At 34.5% G+C, this 20,700-nt stretch overlaps 2 protein-coding genes across 4 annotated transcripts in view; one reads left to right on the top strand and one right to left on the bottom strand.

The window, feature by feature from the left end:
* Window positions 8,915-13,805, top strand: LOC107622950 (retinol dehydrogenase 12). 2 transcript variants are annotated; one of them, XM_016325033.2, is made up of 8 exons: window positions 8,921-9,445; window positions 10,190-10,310; window positions 10,590-10,707; window positions 11,428-11,564; window positions 11,907-12,008; window positions 12,443-12,535; window positions 12,905-12,977; window positions 13,266-13,805. In XM_016325033.2, exons 1-8 carry the CDS (start codon window positions 9,213-9,215, stop codon window positions 13,523-13,525), a joined length of 1,137 nt encoding a protein of 378 aa, XP_016180519.1. In that variant the 5' UTR covers window positions 8,921-9,212; the 3' UTR covers window positions 13,526-13,805. The 2 variants fall into 2 exon arrangements, with proteins under 2 accessions (XP_020968738.1, XP_016180519.1); XM_021113079.1 differs by lacking the exon at window positions 11,907-12,008 and having other exon boundaries at window positions 8,915-9,445.
* Window positions 15,521-20,700, bottom strand: part of LOC107622949 (kinase-interacting family protein-like) — a 6,078-nt gene continuing 898 nt past the window's right edge. Inside the window, exons 2-3 of one of the 2 annotated variants that reach the window (XM_016325031.2) lie at window positions 20,175-20,355; window positions 15,521-17,113 (exon numbers count right to left, since the gene is read on the bottom strand). In XM_016325031.2, the coding sequence (XP_016180517.1) occupies window positions 16,029-17,113; window positions 20,175-20,328 (1,239 nt within the window). In that variant the 5' untranslated portion in view covers window positions 20,329-20,355 and the 3' untranslated portion in view covers window positions 15,521-16,028. Of the gene's footprint in view, window positions 17,114-17,215; window positions 17,683-20,174; window positions 20,356-20,700 lie in introns of those variants that run through there. The other variant, XM_016325032.2, reaches the window with a different exon arrangement.

The following is a 20,700-nucleotide window of genomic DNA, read 5'->3' as shown; positions in this document are numbered from 1 at the left end:
TGAACCATTTTTCGCGCTCCTCCTTTCTAACGCTTGTGTCTGTCCAACTTTAAAAATGTTCCTTCACAGTACCAGGAAAAGGACCATTTCCTGTCAAAATGATCTAACCAAGTGCACCAAACCTGCTAAGTAAATTCACATCCAAGAAATAAGTGATGAACATTTTCAACATCTTTTTTCATAGAGCACACATATTATCCTCATGATTAACTATCCCAAACCGACATAATCTTTCTTTCGTATTCACCCTTCCTATCAAGACAAACTAAGCAAACAGCTCCACTCTTTGAGGAACTAAGCATTTCCAAATAGTCTTGGTGAAGCTATAACTTGTTACGTCCTCCGGGAGTGTTTCCTTGTGCAACACCTGCACAAATGAGTTAGTAGGAAAAACACCTTGTCTATCAAACTTCCACACAAGCGTATCCTCTCTGTTAGCCGCTAGTTTAACCAGCTTCAGAGTGTCATGTAACTGATTCATAAGTTTCAACTCCCATTGGAATAGTTCAAGTCTCCATTAGAAATTCCAAATCCACTCTATCCCATTCCATAACCCACAGACTCCAATGACAGATCCTTTTTGGATTGAAATCGAGAAGAGCCTTGGAAACCTATCTTTTAGAGCACCAACAATATAGTAAGACGTCCTCCCAGAATCGAGTTCTTCTACCATCACCAGCCTCCATGGTCAGCCCAGTGATCATCTTCTCTTTTACATGTTGCTCCTTAATCTGTAACTAACAGATATCCTTCCATGGACCTCCTCTAGTAGGTAATGTCTAGGTGGATAGTAGCTCATTAGGATTGAAATTATTACAAGAGCATACCACCTTCTTTACCAATCTTACCAAGTTTCTATTCACATTACATAATCCTCAACTCCAATGATCAATTGTATCACACTAAAACAATTTTCCACCCAACACAATAATCAATCATCATTATATCGGTAACAATCATCATAATCAATCTCATTCAATCTCAATCTCAAACTTCAATATCATTTATCAATATCAACAACACAATTCATTAAAATAATCAAAATCATCAAATCATCATACATCCTTATTCAACAATCTCAACAACCAATTCAATCCAAATCTATCCTATGGGTCACTAGACTAAGTGTCCAGAAATATTATATATTACATAGAGAAAATCGAAACCATACCTTAGCCGATTCCCAATATGCACTGAATCACCAAGTTGAATCCAACTCAAGCCTCCAATCACCAACAATCAATCCAAAGCTGCAATTAAATGCCAACAATCACAACTTCAAGCTATATACACATAATTCATAACCAATCAACCTAGGGTTCATCATAATCATAATTTCACAAGGGTTGAGAATAAACTCACCTTACCCAATATTGATTGGGTCAAACCCAATAAAAACTAAAGGCTAGAGTGTACCTAAACACCCAAAATTATAAAATTTCACTCAATACAAAACCCAAATTTCGAATTTATGAAAGGAAATTCTGAGGGGGAATTCATGATTTTTTTACTAGTTTCTTGGATGAGTTTTGTAGAGCTCTTCGTGGTGATCGTGTGGCCACAAACGGTACGTCGATTGGAGCTTCGTAGCTCAAGTTACAAGCAATTGAAGAAGAGGATGAATAGTGAAATCCCTCTTCATCAATGCAGCTATTAGGGTTGTGTGCAAGTGTATTATGAGACTGAATTGGGTCTAATTGTGTGTTTATATATGTTGGGCTTGGGCCCAACTTGGGTCCGGTCCAATCCGTTAGCATTTTTGGTCCGTTTGGCCCAATTTCGGGCCAAACTTTTAAAATTAGTGCCTGATTTTTAACTTTAATTTATTTCCTAACTTTTTCTACTATTTTTATCATTCTCGCACAGTACGGGACAGACTTAAGCTGGTATTGCCGGTTAATTTACCGGTACGCATTTTTACGCAATTTTTCGAAGAAAATTATATTTTCCAACTCAGAAAAGCCTACTGAGTCCAAATATCATATTTATATTTTCTAATTAATATTCTACAATTTTGAATCTATTCCGGATAGTTAAATTATTATTATTTTACGTTAATTAATTCACGGTTCTTACATTCTCCCTACCAAATAAGAAATTTTGTCCTTAAAATTTGGTTTACCCATCATCATCATTAAATGTTCCCTCAACTTAAATCTACCTCTTACTATGCTTCTTTTCATCCCTCCATGTCAGCTCAAATCTCTTTTGTACATCTTTTATTCTTATTTATAACGTCATATCTTAACCGAATTCAAGCCTACGCCGTACTCATTCTTCTCACTCTTAGCTCCCTTCAATCAACCTCAATACAACATTAGCATTTCAATTCAATTACACCTATAATCATCTCCAAAACCTGCTCTAATTCAATATAATCTTACAGCCATAATTAAACTTAGTTTTTTTAGAAATCCTTACTTATCATAACCTACTAAACTATTCAAGTATTCAAACCTAAGATATATTTAGTCACCATTTTACTACCTCTATTCCCAACTATCATGTTCCATTGCATTCCACAAGCTTCTGCTGCGCCACTCTAATTTTTCTGGCACTAATTAATTAACTAATCTAATTATTCAGTCAAGTCATGCATTATTATCGGATTACAAAACCTAAGCTTACTTCTGAACTTTCTCAACTTGACCCAAACCCTAAACCCTAAACTTTTAAAATTAGCGCCTGGTTTTTAACTTTAATTTATTTCCTAAGTTTTTCTACTGTTTTTATCATTCTCGGACAGTACGGGACAGACTTTAGCCGGTACTGCCGGTTAATTTACCGGTACGCCTTTTTACGCAATTTTCCGAAGAAAATTACATTTTCCAACTCAGAAAAATCTATTGAGTCCAAATATCATATTAATATTCTAAAATTTTAAACCTATTTCGGGTAATTAAATTATTATTGTTTTACGTTAATTAATCGGTTAATTAATTTGCGGTTCTTACATCTTTAGACATGGTAACAATTCTACCACTTCTTAATCGCATGCACCAAATATCAACACTGCATGCATAATGTAATAGTTGAAAACAACAAATTTTGACACAATTAAATTTTCAAACTGTCCCACCGAGCGTGCCAATTTGTTTTGTCAATTTTTAGCAAATCGATGGTGGTTCGATATCTAATCGTCTGGGAGCGAAACCTACTCCTCTTTATGAGTACCAGTTTTATTTGCATCAAAATCCATACCTTTGACAATGACGAAGAAGAAGGAACTAAGTTTTAGCAGAAATTCAAAATGAACAATAAAACTTAAATGACTTGAATAAAAAGAAAATTAAATTATAAAAAGGAAAAGTGTTTGGAAAAATAAAGGACAAATTAAAAGGTAAAGACTGAAAAGGGTAAAAGTTGCTAAATTTAAAGAAAAGGAAAGGACTTTGCAAAGAAGATAAATTGCATAGAAAGAAAGTTACAAGGAATTTAAATGAAAAGTAAAGACATGGAAGGAATTCTTCAAAGAAAAAGACTCTTGACTAACTCAGAAAGTCCCTAGAGATGTGAGTGAGTGTGAGTCTTTTCTCTGAAAAGATTTCAACTCTTTCTTTATCTGCGTCTTGTCAATTTATAGGCCAATCTGTCCAATTATTTACTGATACGACATTCTAGCAGCTAGCTTTGCTAAATAACTGTTCGCGCACTTTATAGATTGAAACTTTGCCTTCGATTCAGTTTTCTGACCACCACTTCGACACTATTTCCCACGTGCATCAATCTGTTCCCACTCTTTGTACAATGTGAATAACTGCCATCAATTTTATTCACTTATCACTCTTCTCCGATAAGACTTATCTATGTTCTTCGAAAATTACTTATCGAGCCTTGACCTCGATGTCTCAAGACCTGCTGACCTCTTCTTCGATGTTAGAAATAAGAGACTAAACTAGAGAAAGGATTTGTGTATTATTGAGTTATGTGAAAAGTACAATGTACAAGGGGTATATATAACCGCTAGAAGAATCAAAGTCATAAAAACATAGAATCCTACAATTAATATACAGATATGCTATATAAATATAAATGATACTAATTGATCTAAATTGATTCTAATGATTCTCTAACATCCACCTCAAACTCAAGTGGGAGCTAAGGATACCATCTTGAGTTTGGATAACAGGGTCCAGAAACAAGTTGGATGATGAGATTTTGTGAAGATGTCAGCAGTTTGATTCAGTGTTCCAACAACAATGAGACGAAGAGCATCAATAAGAATATGTTGCCGAACAAAGTGACAATCAATCTCAATATATTTGGTGCGTTCATGAAACACATCATTATGGGCAATCAAAATAGCATTATGGTTGTCACAAAAAATATCAGTAGGGGATGGCTGAGGAGCACCCAAATCTTCGAGAAGCCAATGGATCGAGACAACCTCAGCAGTGGTGTCAACGAGAGCACGGTACTCAGCTTCTATGCTTGATCGAGCAGTGAATATTTGCTTCTTAGCATGCCAAGAAATGAGAGCATCGCCAAGAAACAAACAGTAACCAGTAGTAGAATGCCGATCAGTGGGATCACCAGCCCAATCAGCATTGGAGTATGCCTAAAGAGACAAAAATGAATGGGTAGAAAAATAAAGGCCATGAAATAGGGTGCCTTTGATGTAGCGAAGAATGTGAAGAACTGCCGCATAGTGAGTAGTACGAGGAACTGACAAGAACTGGATAAGAACATGAATTGGATAGGCGATGTCGGGTCAGGTGACAGTTAAGTAGACTAGACCTCCAACTAACTGTCGATAGAGAGAGTAGGATTATCCAAAATAATGCCATCCATAGGGGTAAATCGAATATTAGGCTCAAGGAGAGTAGACTCAATGCAACTATTGGTAATCCTAGCGCGAGCAAGAAGATCTGAAGCATACTTAGTTTGAGAGAGATAGATGCCATCATCTGTAAATATGACCTTGAGACCAAGAAAATAGCTAAGAGAACTAAGATCTTTCATCTCAAAGGTACGGTGAAGGAAGGCTTTGAGATCAGATATACCATCAACATCATCTCCAGTAATGATCATGTCATCAACATACAAAAGTAGAAGAACAACTCCACGTTCACTTTTACGAATAAAAAACGCATTCTCATGAGGGCTGCAAGTGAAATCGAGATTGCAGATAGTGGTGCTGAACTTGTCAAACCATTCACGAGGAGCTTGCTTAAGACCATAAAGTGCCTTGCGAAGGAGACAGACTTTGCTAGAAAGACAAGGATAACCTGGAGGTGGTTTCATATAGACCTTCCTTTTCAAATCTCCATTAAAAAATGTATTCTTCACGTTTATCTTACTGAGAGACCATTTTTTCGCTGCAGCAATGGCAAAAAGAGCTCAAACAGATGTGAGATGAGCAACAGGAGCAAAAGTCTCTTCATAGTCAATACCATACTCTTGCGTACAACCTTGAGCAACTAAGCATACCTTATAACGGTCAATAGAGCCATCAGAGCGGGTCTTGATCTTGTATACCCATCTACTGCCCATAATTTCCTGATTAGGAGGAGGATCAACCAAATTCCAAGTGTGTGCTTTTTCAAGTGCCTGTATTTCTTCCTGCATTTCTTGTTGCCAATTTGGATTTGTGGAGGCTTCTTTGAATGACTTAGGTTCATATTGATGAAGAATAGTAGAAAAGCAATGATAATCAAGAAGATGAGGAGGTGGATTTCTTACCCTAGAAGAACGAGTGGAAGGAGGAGGCATAACGGTAGGAGTAGGATTATCGTCCAGTCTGGAATCATCAGTAGATGGAGAAGGCGGAAGAGCAGAAGGCTGTAGAGAGTGACCCGAGATAGAACCTGTAGAATCATCACTAGAAAAAAGGTCAACATTGGGTTTAGTAAAGAAAGGTGACTGAGTAGGAGGAATGGACTCAAAGGAGGAAAATTGAGAAAACATGTGATGCTCCTAGAAATCAACATGACGAGATATACGAATGCGTTTAGAGAGAGGATCCCAACAATGATAACCCTTATGTTCAGTGTCATAACCAAGAAAATAACACATGCGAGCCCGAGGTTCAACTTTACTGTGTTCATGAGGTTGAAGAAGAACGAAACAGACACAACTGAATACTCGAAGAGAACTGTAATTTGGAGAGGTATGAAAAAGACGCTCAAAATGAGTAACGTTACCAAGAACAGAAGAAGGAAGTCTATTGATAAAATGAACAGCAGTAATAACAGCTTCACTCCAAGTACGCTCAGGACATAAAGAAGAAAGAAGCATTGCACGAACAGAGTCAAGAATGTGACGGTGTTTGCGTTCAGCTCGGCCATTTTGTTGAGACGTACCAGGACAAGAAAGCTCAGACAAAGTACCCTGTTCTTCAAGAAAGGTTAAAAGTTTGGAATCACGATATTCCATAGCATTATCGCATTGAAAAACCTTAATGACCTTGGAGAACTGAGTTTTCATCATAGTGGCAAAGTTAATATAAATCTGAGGTAACCCATGGTGATTAGTCATCAAATAAACCCAAGTAAAGTGTGAATAATCATCAATGAAAATGACAAAGTATCAAGCTCCTCCCATAGAAGCGGTGGGAGTGGGGACCCAAACATCAGAATGGATAAGATCAAAAGGAGAGCAAGCAAGAGAGGAATTATTATGAAAAGATAAAGCAAGTTGTTTGACAGTTTGACAAGAAATGTAATAAAAAGACTCATTAGGAACCTGACCCAAAATACTCTGAGACACAAGAGGACGCAATTTTCTTAAGGAGCTGTGAGTAAGATGTTGATGCCATAAGTGAAGGGTAGATTGAGAAGAAGCAGCACAGATATTTGGTACAGGAGGAATATGAAGATTCTCGAGTTCAAATAACCTTCCGACCTTACGTCCAGTCCTGATGATTTGTCTCGTCCGACGATCCTGTACATGACAACCAGAATTAGAAAATGTGACATCAAAATCCAAATCAACAAGTTGACCAACAGAAATAAGATTAAAGTTCAATTTGCGAATATAATAAATATCAGGGAGATTAAGAGTTGACTGGGAGATAGAACCCTTGTGTGTTGCGTCCAAGAGGGAACCATTAGTAGTATTGACAGAAGGTGCATTTGTAGTGGTAGACAGAGACAAGAAAAGATTACGCAATGAAGACTTGTGATTAAAGCAACCCGAGTCAAAATACCAGTTAGAATTACCTGGAGGAGTCAAAAAAATAGCAGGGGTATTACCAGAAAGGGAGAGAAGATGCTGAAGAAGAGACGCAATATCAGTGAGAGAGACAGGAGACGAGTTGAGAGGAGCAGAGGTGGTCAATTCAGTAGTAGCAGCAACAGCAGAAGTAGGCATAATCTCAGGGAAGTTGAGACGAGAATGATACTTGAGTTGATTAGGACGTGGTGGACGAATAGGACATGTAGTAATCAATGTCCCGAGAGCTTGCAATAATGGCAGAACAGTTGTGAACAATGGTAACTAATGTGACCTTTTTGGTGGCATGTGCGACATTCAACAGAAGAACAGTCGGAGAAGAGGTGCTCGGAGCTGTTACAGTGTTGACAGAATTTACCCTTTCTGTCAGTGGCAGCAAAAACATCTGACTTTTCCATAATATGAGACACAAAGATCAAAGAGAGGAGAGAAAATTGCAATTTCGGAGCAAAAAATGAGAAATCAGAGTACAGAATCAGAAAGAGCTCACCAAAAAATCTTAGGAAGGGTGCCATTGTCTGCCATGTCAGCAGCCACGTCAGCCAAGAGGGACACGTGACAGCATCGGAAGGAAACACATCAGCGACACGTGGTAGCGTCTGAATGGAGGAAGGAAGCACGCAGGTCAGCCAATCGGACCGGATCGGGTCCAGGCGCGGGTGGTCGGGTCGGCACGGAACAGCTGCAAGGCGACACGTGGATGGCTTTCGACCGTTTGATCGAAGGCACAATCTGACAGCTGAAGATGAATCTAGAAAGAAGATGAACCTGGTGGCGGTAGCGTCTTGTGGCGGCGCGTGAAGGCGCATCCAGCGGCGGATGGCGGCAATTTTGGTGGCGTTGGAATCACGACGACAAGACGAACACGGTGGTTACGAGGGTGACGAACCAAAGCGTTGAAAAGTGAACGAAAAATGAGGCCAAAGAACACTGCCGGAAAAGAAAAAACAACAGGGCTATGAACTAATTTTCATGGGGAAAAAACCTATGTTCTTGATATCATCTTAGAAATAAGAGACTAAACTGGAGAAATGATTTGTGTATTATTGAGTTGTATGAAAAGTACAATGTACAAGGGATATATATAGCAGCTAGAAGAATCAAAGTCATAAAAACATAGAATCCTATAATTAATATACATATATGCTATATAAATATAAATGATACTAATTAATCTAAATTGATTCTAATGATTCTCTAACATTCGACATGGTTGACCTCCGTTGAGTCTGCCTCTTGCCTCTTCGATTTTCACACTTGAGTCAATCGACTAATAGAGAGTATCTAACGGAGTACCTAATTGGCTCCAATTCAAAGTTAATTGTAATATGTATTTGGAGGTTGATCGAAATATTATTTTAACACTTGATAATGATCGAAGTCTAAATTTATCGAACATTGACTTGCCAAAAAATTCAATAACATCTTTATCAAAAATATTATTTTTCGATATAACAATAATAAAATTCAGAAACATTCTTATTGAACGCCAAAATATTTCAAATGCATTCTTAGTAATTTATCTTTACAATATTATTTTTATTTTTTTATAGTTAATTTTATCAAGGTTTAAATTTTTAGTGGTGCAGCTCTTAACCAAACAGGTAAATCTACCATTTGTCGGAGGTGCATTTAAGCTTAAGGATTTGTTTGGTTGAGGAACAAAAATGAGGTGAAATTTGACAAGGTGAGTTTCATGTGTGTATTTAGTTATTTACTCATTCTTCTCGTCAATAAAAATCTTCATTCTTCACCCTACTTTTTACCTTCAACCAAACATAGCCTAAGGGTCTGATACATGTTACACAAAATTATAGTTTTGTAAGTCACACGAAATATGATTCGGCCGTAAATAGACCCAAGCCCAATTCCTAACGAGTGGCGGAACTCAGTGTCTCTCTCTTTCTCTGAGCGCTGTCTGTCTGACTAACTGTTACAGTTCCATTGATTCTCCCTCCACTCCATTTTACACCATACTAATCATTTCCGTACACACACCCTCTCTCTCTCTCTCTCTCTCAGAGAGATCTCTGAGAAACATGGGAACGGAGGATGAAGCAGCGCCGCCGTCGTCGTCATCGTCGGTGAAGAAGAAGAAACAGGGTTTGGGGTGGATAGAATGGATCAGAGGCTGGATGGTGGTGGTTCAGGAGATGCTATTTCAGCGGATCATGGCTTCCCACTTGCACAACCCTATGCCACTTCCTCCCATCAACGACCTCACCTGCATTGTCACCGGATCCACCAGCGGCATTGGCTGTGAAATCGCAAGGTTGCCCTTCCTCCTCTCTTTTAAAACTCTCCAATTTTGTTGTGTCATTATGACTAAAGTTGTAATTTTCGGAAATGGATGTGTTGTTTTTGAGCAAGAATTATTGGCAGTTTTGGAAGCAAAAAATATGAACAAGTACTAGTGGTTGTCATTATTCATTTCATTGAATGAAGTACTGTGCTGGTAGCCATTAATTGATATGAACTAGTTCAATAGAAATTAAATATATGTAGTAGCTATATGACCCACTTGCCAAGTAATTATCAAACATATTACATTTTTTTTTTTTTTGGTTGTGTTTTTTGTTTCTCTTGACTTTTCTGCTTTACATTACATTAACCATTACATACATTAACTATGTGCGTGTTTCCCTCCTTCCTACTTGGTTAACCTGCAATGGTTGTATTTAAGATTTCACATAACATGGTAAAATAGAAAAGGTAAAATTGTGGAACTAAGAGTGGAGTTGGTGTTGCTGTTGAAAGAATGTGGAGAAAGGAGCAATTTTGAGAATTGGCATAGATCTATGATATTTAAACGTAGAAAAAATGGGAGACCCTTAACACCCACTTTCTACTTTTTCTATTTCTATCAGTCATTTAACACTTTTTGGTTTCTTTTATAATTTTTTTTATCCCTTATGTGCACAATCATTTTTCTGCTATTTAAGCTCTGAAAGGCGGCATGCCAACTTTTTTTTTCTTTAGAAAAAATGTTTTGTGTTTATTCTTGCTCATCATGCAGGCAATTGGCACAAGCAGGGGCTCATGTTGTTATGGCTGTTAGGAACACAAAGGCAGCTCAAGAGTTGATACAGAAGTGGCAGATTGACTCTGAAGGGTTTTGTATTGCTCTCAATGTTGAGGTAATTCAATATATGTATTTGTCATTGTGGTGTGCGGAAAGTCAAATTCACAATCTGGGATATTGAGCATGCTTTGATTTTTTTTACATGAATATATGATATGTGGAATTATTTCTTGTTGGTCACTGTGTTTCGAACTTTGATAGGGTATTTTGATTTCAGCAAAGCTATTTAAGAAATGTTCAAGAGTGGGATTATGTTTGAAAATCTGTTTTGAATGTAAAAAACAAAGTAACACATTTACTTCTGATCATTGACATTTGGTTTTGGCTTAACTAGGTGATGCAAGTTGATCTTCTCTCATTGGATTCTGTTGCAAGGTTTGCTGAAGCTTGGAATGCTCGCTCAGTTCCCGTGAATGCTCTCATTAACAATGCTGGAATCTTTTCCATTGGAGGTTGGTATTTCTGTTGTAATAATATGCTGAATTTTGGCATTTATTATCTTTTGCGCATCATTCATAAACAGAGACAGAACTTTCTAGGTTCTCTACTTTGTGATTTGTGAATTGTAAACGTGACTGTAATTTGGTGTCACATGTTATAAGTATATTTAGTTTTGAGGCTGAAATAAGGTTTTGGTCCTTATAAATGTGTAAAGTTTGTTTTCGTCTCTATACATTCTTTTTAGTCCAACATTTCAAAAACATTTGTTTTCAGTTGCTATAAATATTTCATTTTGATAAAGGTGCCAACGTAGTATAGAATATTTGGTTTTGGTTCCCTGGAAAATTGCGATAAATTGATTTTAGGAAGTCCAAACTATTATTTGTTAAACTAAATTATTACAATTGTTTAGGGAAGTAAAAGAAATATATTCTCTGGTGCAACCAGAAGCCAACAAAACAATGGTAGGGACTTAAAAACCAAAGATATTTAGAAACTTTGGTCATGAACTCAAAAAGAAAAGTTTATAGGTCCTAAGGCAAAAATTTGGAATTTTTTAAGAACCAAAATCTTATCTAAGCAGGCTTTTTATCATCTTTGCTGTGACAAACTTACCATGCTTAAGGTATTGATAAATGCCTTCAATGATTCCACAACAACAACAATAGAGGTTTCAGAGATTCTAATTAAAGAAAAAATACCTAACAAGCTGCTTTTTTATCCTTATTCAGAGCCACAAAAGTTTTCGAAAGATGGTTACGAAGAACACTTGCAAGTGAATCATCTTGCTCCTGCTTTGCTCTCAGTACTTCTTTTGCCATCACTTATGCGGGGTTCTCCTAGTAGGATTGTGAATGTGAATTCTGTTGTAAGTCTCTTGCCATCTGAATGCAAATATGTATATAGGATGCAACTTGACAGTTGAGATAGCAAAGTTTCCCATCTATTTTTAATGAAAATATGTTTATTTTTCTACTGTTTACATTGAGGAACAGACAAAAGAAAAAACTTTTCCTAAATTCTATTTGATAGATTAAGCTTTTGTCTTGTGCTTGGATCTTATCAGAGTTTAGTCAATAGTGAATTTTGTTATTCCTAGGATGTTGACAATCTTATTTTGTGACAGACTATTGTCTTCTCTTTAAACATCCTTTCTACTCATAAATCTTAGACAGATTTGTCTTTCCATTCCTTTCCTTATTTTCTGTAGATGCATTACGTTGGCTTTGTTGACCCTGAAGACATGAATGTTACGTCTGGTAAAAGGAAATATTCTAGTTTTATTGGGTACACAAGCAGCAAGCTTGCAGAGGTAGACTTCCCTTCCCTTTTGAAGTTTTGAAAAACTAGATCTACATCTGTATGCCCTTAATCTAGGTGAGGATGTTTCTGCGTGCTGCATCTGTATTCAAATTGGTTCATCGGTTGTTACAGTATTAATGAGTATTAAGGAAAGAGACCTTTGGATACATTTATTTGTGCACTACCCTGTACTTTGTTGATGTGATTCTCAAATGGTTTTCTTTCATGCACTAAACGGTTTTAGCATTTTGGTTTATTAGGTAGCTTTTGTATAATTGCATCTCATCCATGTTTGGTTTCAATAGTGAATCCTTGAATATTAGAGCCACCATTACAGTGTAATCATCGATTGTACTTAATTATACTTTTCCCTTTTCCCTTTTTTACTGTTTTCTAAAAGATAATGAGTAAAAGTTGAAACAGGAGTTCTTGACTCTCTTGCAGGTAATGTTTAGTAGTGTTCTTCATAAACGAATCCCTGCTGAAGCTGGCATTGGTGTAGTGTGTGTATCACCTGGAATTGTCCAGACCAATGTTGTAAGTCTTCTGAAGAATTTATATCTGTTTCAGAGTAGGATACATATACGACTTTACTGCTTAACTATTCTTACCTATGTTTTTATATTCTGATGAATAATTCTCTATTCGGGTGAAATTTACTTCTGGTAAAGAAAACTCTTTAGTTGTTATTTTTGCAAATAGAGTTATCTCCTGTGATAGATGGGGCAAGTTTGGTACACACTAAACTTCATGGCTGATATTATGGAGTAATTGTGATTTCTTATTAAAATAGCCGGCTTTAGATCTTGAGACCTATTAATTTTCCTTTTGCTATGGTGGGGGGTATCTGTAGTCATTGTCTCTTTTGTTAAATTGCTTTATTCCAACTTTGTGTGATGCATGCAGGCAAGGGATCTTCCAAAAATTGTTCAAGCTGCTTATCGTTTGATACCTTACTTTATCTTTAATGCTCAAGAAGGTGAGTTCATCCATGTGTTCATGCAAGAAGTAATCAACAGTATTGAGTTTTTCAGACACTATTGTCGCCACTTCCCATATGTTTCAGATTTGAGATGAGATGTGGCTGCATTAAAAGGAGCTTCCATTCTGTTTCGTTACCTATTTAGACTAACATTCTTTGACCTTAAAATTAAAATACATCCATCTTTGTCTTGTATTACTGAAATGTGATCCACTGTTTACAATCAAACTAGCCAAGCGGTTGATGGAATATTTTCGTAGAACCAATTATTTGTTGCAAATGCAGGTTCCCGGAGTGCACTTTTTGCTGCCACAGATCCTTCAGTTTCAGAGTATTGTGAAATGCTGAGATCAGATGAGTGGCCCGTTTGTGCTTTTATTTCTCAAGATTGCCGTCCGGCAAATCCATCAGAAGAGTCGCATGAAGTTCAAACGCAATACGAAGTATGGGAGAAGACCTTGGAGATGATTGGCCTTCCTTCAGATGCCGTCGAGAGGCTTATAGAGGGACAGGAAGTCAAATGCCGTTATGGACAACAGCAGTAGTGACCTAAAGTGTATTCCACGCGCCGCAGCCAAATGTCATGTGAGGGCAGCAGTTTATTATTTATAGCAAGTGATGAGCATTACTTATAAACAGGTGTTTATATGTTTTAGCTTATTACCTAACATATTGATGGTCATGTTCAGGAGTAAGAACAAATTAAATTAGCACTATAGAGGCTTAGTGATTTCATAAATCATTGCATTTAAGTTCTTGTTGAATTTAGTTGAATACAAAAGTAATTTTCTCTACTTGGCACCTTCTACTTATAGGAGGATTTTAGATCGACTTGAATTTGTTGCTGATCAAATTGTGTCCAAAAATAAATAAATAAATACCCAAACTGATATCTAAGGAATTTTAAATAGGATATTTTGGTTCCAACGAATTTTTATCCTCTCAAAGTCTTTAAGTTTGTTTTTATCCTCTAAAAGTCTTCAAGAATTATTTCTGTTGGACAGATTGATTTTTGAATCATTTTGAATTATTACTTTGTTTTAGAGTGTATTTTTTGAGAACCTAATTGTTTTATAATAAAATTTATTAGGGGCTTTTTTATTCATTATGTATATTGAAAAAATGATTCAAAGTGATTGAGAGATTAATTTGTCTTATCAGAGTAATTTTAAATGTTTTTTGGGAATAAAAATTTGTTAGAGACTAAAGTATCTAATTTAAAACTTTATCAGAGACTAAGTTGAGTATTCACTTGAAAAAAGCACCATGTCATGTGTGGCTTTTCTTTAATTTAAATTAAAAATTACTTTATCTATCAAATTTAAATTAGAAAAGCACCATATCGTTTTCATAGTGCTAATTATTATAATATAGCGCTCTCCGTATAAAATGCATCATGTACTTGAGAGTTAACCAAATTCTGCATTTCTTAGATATTAAACTCTGCTCTTCTCTATAGCACATCACTAACAGAATTCTTTTTCATTAGACAATTTCCGGAATCAAACGAGTCTTCACAAATCGTGCTCTTATTTTATTTATTTGCAATTTTTATACCCTGAATTTATGTGTTTAATAAATAAGCGAGACATTCCTCCAATACTACTTTGTCTCACATTCGAATGGCAGAAGAATAAGGCTCCCCATACATGTTAGTATATAATAATAACAGCAAAAAACAACTAATAATGCAAATTAAAGGATGTGATGTTAATAACATATGGCTAGGTCATTTGTTCACTTTTTAATCTCGTTTGCTAACACAATGTCATGGGTGTGGATGTGATGCTTATTGTGGTTTTCAGAATTCTTTTTTGGTAAAGATTATTGTTTCAAATTTAAAGAAAAAATGTTAAATAAAAAATTTAGACATTCAATTTGGTTTGTGTTGAGCCATTTTTTGTTTTTGGGTACCCGAATCTCTTTAATCTCTCAAGTTTTATAATATATAAATGAGTCTCCAAGGTTTGTTTTTCAACCATAACTGATGACCTGAAATATTAACTCATCCATGTATCTGTATTGTCTAACAAAAATAAACCTTAAAAATTATTTTATGTATTTTAAAATTAAAGGACTAAAATATCCAATTTTAAAAATGTCAGAAACTGATTTGGATAATTTTTTTTCTTGCTAACCATAAAAAAAAAACAATGGCCCCCACTTATTTTGATAGTGAAAATTTCGAACATGTAACATAATTAACAGTATCAGTTAAACTATCAAACAATAAAAAAGTATCAACTAATACCAAATATCAATAACTGAATTTAAACGATAATAAATACAAACATCATTCATTTAATAACTCAAGCCACCCCATATATTTCTGTTCGAGCTGAGCTAATCCTATCATGACAATTTTAAAATTTCATTGGAAGATCTGAAAGAAAGAAACCTAATATGAACAAGTAACAACATAAGCAAAACACGGCTGAGAACCAAGAATTTTAGATAAAATAAAATGTTAAAATGTTATATACGCGTTACATCATTCAACAATCATGGATCTTCTGCATTTGTAAGAGTCTTGAGCAAAATAAACAGCAATAGCACAATTAGATAAGCTAATAAATAGTAGAGGCAAAAAAGCATTGCCTCTAATATAATGTTCCCTAATCTACAATTAGTTTAATCATTAAGGATTAACTTTAGCTAAGAGGTACTCATAGACCTCACATTGGAATATACACCAAGGCTTGTTAACACTAATAAGTAAGTACATTTAGTAAAAGAACTAAAAAGTATACATATTTTGATTCTAAGTAAACTATCAAACCAGTCTCCAAGATTATAGTTTCTAAATTCTAAGAAACTATATTAGGCCAATAATCTTGGGAGGGTTAATTCGGAGGGTTAATTTGGTAGTTTAATTGCGCTAAATTTGCGTTTTCATTTTCTATTTTCATTTTTAATATTTTCTATTTTCAAGATTCAACGAAGAAAAAAAAAAAGAAAAAACAAGTGAAATATTTTTTTCTCTTTTTCCTCCATAGAATTTTGAAACCAGAAAAACTGAAAATGAAAACGCAAACCAATGGCAAGTGATCAAGCACATGTTGGATTCATCCCACAGAGAATCAAGTCCATGTTCTTGAGCTTCTTCCACAAACTAGTTCCTTTCTTATTCTTATTCTTCTTGAGATCATCAAAGCTCCTTCCAGAAACAGAACCAGTAGAAGAAGAAGAAGAAGAAGAAACACTTCCAACATCTTTCCACTTGAACCTTCTGAGAACACGAACCTCCAAAGATATTCCATTGCCACCAACATCGTTGTTCTTATTATTGTTATTATTCCCTTTGCATACTCCATCATCACCAACACCATTGTTATCTCTCTTGAGAAGCCTCTCATAATACTCCTTGTTCCTCTTCTCCAATCCATGAATCTGAGCCTGAAGATCCTCAATCTTCCTATGCAGCATAAACACCCTATGATCCTCCCTCATCTTGAGCACACATTTCGCCAATTCCCCTGCCTTGCGCTTCACGAAAGCCGATTCGGACACAAGTTCCTTGTTCTCCTCCACCAATGTGTTCACCCTATAACTCAAACTAGCATTCTCATTCAACAAAACAAGCCTCTCAGACTCCAAAACCTCAAGTAGACTCTTCTGAAGCTCGTTCTTCCGCGACGATTCGCAGTACTTCCTCTCCATTGCACCAACCTCATGAACCATCACATCACACTCCACATTCTTCATCACAAGCTCAGCAACAATGACATCAAGATCAAGAATTGGACTCATGCTTGAATTCCCATGCTTCAACTTCACCACATTGGATTGTGGTTGGTACGAGATTGCGCTTTCGGTATCCGAATAATCAACATTGCTTGTTACCCCAATGCTACTTTCTTCTTGGTCAGAAAACCCTCCTCCATCAAGTGTTGAAACCTGTGAAGAGTGCCTGCTATGGTGATTCAAGTTTTGCTGTTGTTTCTGCTTTGCAAGTGTTTGAATGTACCTATCAGATAAAGTGACGTAGCCATTGTATAAATCTTGCAAAAGGGCAAGTAACTGAGGCCTCTTTTGGTAATAAGACTCAGCTCTCTCTGCAAATGTGTCACCCACTTCTTCGTCTTCATTTTCTGCTGTCCCCATTGTCAGCACTTTCATCCTCTCCTCTAACTCTGCCATCACCAAAAGGTTTCAAATTCAAACATTAACTAACACAAGATCATAATATAATAATAATGTTAATGTCAGTGATATGTAATGCACACTCTTGTTACCTGATTTACTAAGTTCCATGGCTTCAAATATATAAGTAAAGGTCACAAATTTCTAACAAGGGTCTAATAATCAATGGGGTTCACCAAGAAAAAATAAAAGGGGTGGAGGATAATATAGGGGTAGATGAGATCTCAAATGGGGTTGATGAGTAATTGAGGTCTAAGATAGTGACAGATTACCCAACAAGGACATTAAATATAATGCAAAGTAGTAAAAAGTCCAATAGTGTAGGACTATAATTTGAAATTGAATTGAATTGAAATGTGGCTTCTTTATGGTCATATATAGAAGAAAGTTTTCTCTTTTATTATGCATATATATGTAGGGTATGGTACTCTTGTACCTCTGCATATCTCTGCCTCTAGTTTTAGGTGCAAAAGTCAACATCATTGTTCATTTGTACTACAACTGTGCATGTGCCACTGTTTAGGTTTAGCCAGAAAAAAAAAAGGTCTATTTCTCTCACTTTTCAATTTTTTTTTCTGTTATAAGTAAATTATTTCTTTGTCGGACAATTTTGTCCTTTATATTTTCATTACATTCAAAATTCTCAAATCATATAACAAAAACTTTCTGAAATTTAAAATATAATAAATTCATCCTTCATAATTTACAATTAGTTATTTTACCATTAGAAAAATCATTTTTGTACGTATACAAAAAAATGTCTGCCATCATTTTGTTTTTTAAGAATATCCATTGCATTTACTAACTACATCCTTATAGTTTCAGTTTTCCAAATGATTAAAAAGAAATTTATCTTTTAATTGTTTGATGTATTATTTATGTGGTTAAACTTGAACAATCAAATGATTAATTTCTAATTTATAGATTTCTTCTTACTTCTGTTTACTCGTAATAATGATTTCTTATTTTTTAATTTACTAATAATTTAATATATTAATATATAATTTGTATCTAAATACATTAAATTATCTCAAGAATAAAAGACATTGTGTTTTTTTGGGCACTATTAAGTTGATAAAAAAAATATTTTCTTTTTTATTTTTAGCGTGTTTGGTAAATTTTTAGTAGTAAAAATAAAAACACAAGAAAAATTAAAAAAAAAAACATCTTTTTTGAGAAGCTACATTACTTTTACTAATAGAAATTTACCAAATACGCTGAAAAATAAAAAAAATCTTTTCATTGAAAATTTTTTTTTTATCAACTTAATGAAGTCCAAACAAGCACTTACATCTTTTTTTAAAAGATCTTTTTTCTTTTAAAAAAATATTTTTCACATAATAAATAAACAAAAAAATAATGATTATACTCAAACATAATTAATAAATAAAAAGATCTTTTTGCATGAGATATTCAAATATAAAATTATTTTTACATTTCTATANACAGTTATCTTTACATAAAACTAATAATTAAAAAATTATTAGATAATTTAATAAATTTAATTAAATTATCATCTCATTTTTAACTATTAATTTCACTGTACATAAGTTTTTACTTAAATTAATTTAGGTTAAAAAGTAAAATATACCGTAACAAAATATGGAAGGGAATATGAGGGTAAAACGAAAAGGTGGACATTTGAGATGACAAGAAAATCAAATATAGACTGCAACAAGGCATTACTGAAAAAGTGAGCTGTCACTGTGTCTACTACTGTGGACTGTGGTGTACGAGAAGATAATATGGGTCGTTTTGTCAAACATATCATATTCATATGCGGTTTCAAATTTTGAAAATAGTGTTCCATGAAGATCAATTAGAAAGAAAGAATGGAAGGATAAGCCAAGCAAAAAAACAAAAGGGTTATGCAATAGAGACAACGGTCCATAGCCAATTTGTGTTTTTGGAGATTTCCTTCAAAATCTAAAAATGCAAATTTGAAAACGCTAAAGTTAGACTACACCTACCTGCGGNAAGCATATGATGAATATAATGAGAGATATAGTTATACACTTAAACACAATATTACGTGTACATTAAAAAGTACATTCACTTGATATACAGATAACTTTTAAAAAAGAAAGAGTGAAATTTAGTTAAAAAACTTTGATAATTATCAATGAGAAATTTTAGTTAAATAAAATAAATAATGAGCTTTAAACTATCAATAAACTTATAAACCACTAAATGAGAATATTTTAGTAATTTAGTTAATGATTTCAAAATTAGTTCCTAAGTGACAGAAATTATGAATGTGAGTTTCTAGTTTCCAGTAATAGTAAGGAAGCGTGTAAAAGAAGCGCGTGTTGGGTGAAAACAAACAAAATATAGGAGGGTAAATAATTGGACGTTTGACAGTTGAGAGGGACATATCTCGAATCAATTTGATTCTTCTTTTTTAACTTGTTCAGTTGTTCATGTTCTCCTTCTCCTTCTCCTTCTCCATCATCCATTCCATTTCATTTGCCGTTCAAACATTAACTACTACTACTACTTCTTTCAACAATCTCACCACTTTGCATGTGAACACATTCAATTCAGATTTCACTTTCAGACCTTTTTTCTCACTATCCTTTCTTTCTTTCTTTCTTTAATTTCTTCCTTTCTTCCTTCCTTCTTCCATTTATTGCTTACCAATACATTACTACTTTCTTTATTCGCTACTCTTTTACTATATACTATAGTCTATACCTTCTTTACATTTATCTAAACTTTTGCTTAATGTAGTGAATTCTACCGACAAATATTTTAAAGAAAATTATTAAAAATTCAAAAATATTTCTTTTTTTTTTTTATAAAATTTATGTATTTTATTTTATCTTTTTTTTTTTTTTACTTTTTTGTAGGGCATGCAATATATAATTTGATGTATTTTGAAAATCTTTTTACATATTGGAGAGAAAAAAGGGGGGCAAAAATCATTACCATTTTATGATGTTAGAGAAAAAGCCCCACAGAAATGAGATATTTACTCAGAAGAGAGATGAAAACATTACTTGATCTGAATGCATATTAATTTTGGAATGGTACAATGAGTTTAATACATACCAGAAATGCTGGTGAATAACCAGGAAGGTATAATGTTGGTGTTGGTGATGATGATGCTTTTGTCTCTAAACCCTTTTGTGGATGAAGATAGCAATGTACCATTTGAAATCACTTTCTCCTTCCCCATATCCAAAAGGCTTGGGACCCCCTCCATTAATTTCACACTTTCTTTTGCCTCACTCTATACACATTACAATAATAACTGGTGAGAAAGAATCAACAACTACAACTACTAAATCTTCTCAGGAAACAAAATAGGACTATTTTCCAGAAATGAGACGTTCTTTTGCATTTAAGAAGAATGGAACATGTGGCAGAAGAACAAGATGCACAACACAAGGGGCAAAAAAGAAGCAAGAGTGATAGATTATTATATTTAGTATACTAGAAAATCTTACTAGTTCAAAATATCACTTACTTCTATTAAATTATCCTCAAATATTGTGCAAATTGCTAACATATGACCATATAACAATTAATCCATTTTAAAATATATAATTATAAAATTGAATTTGGAACAAAAACC

Source organism: Arachis ipaensis, chromosome B10 (assembly GCF_000816755.2).
Source record: "Arachis ipaensis cultivar K30076 chromosome B10, Araip1.1, whole genome shotgun sequence".
In the NCBI taxonomy this organism is placed as follows: Eukaryota; Viridiplantae; Streptophyta; class Magnoliopsida; order Fabales; family Fabaceae; genus Arachis; species Arachis ipaensis.
Note: the sequence above shows the minus strand (reverse complement) of the source record. Positions and strands in the feature narration are given on the sequence as shown.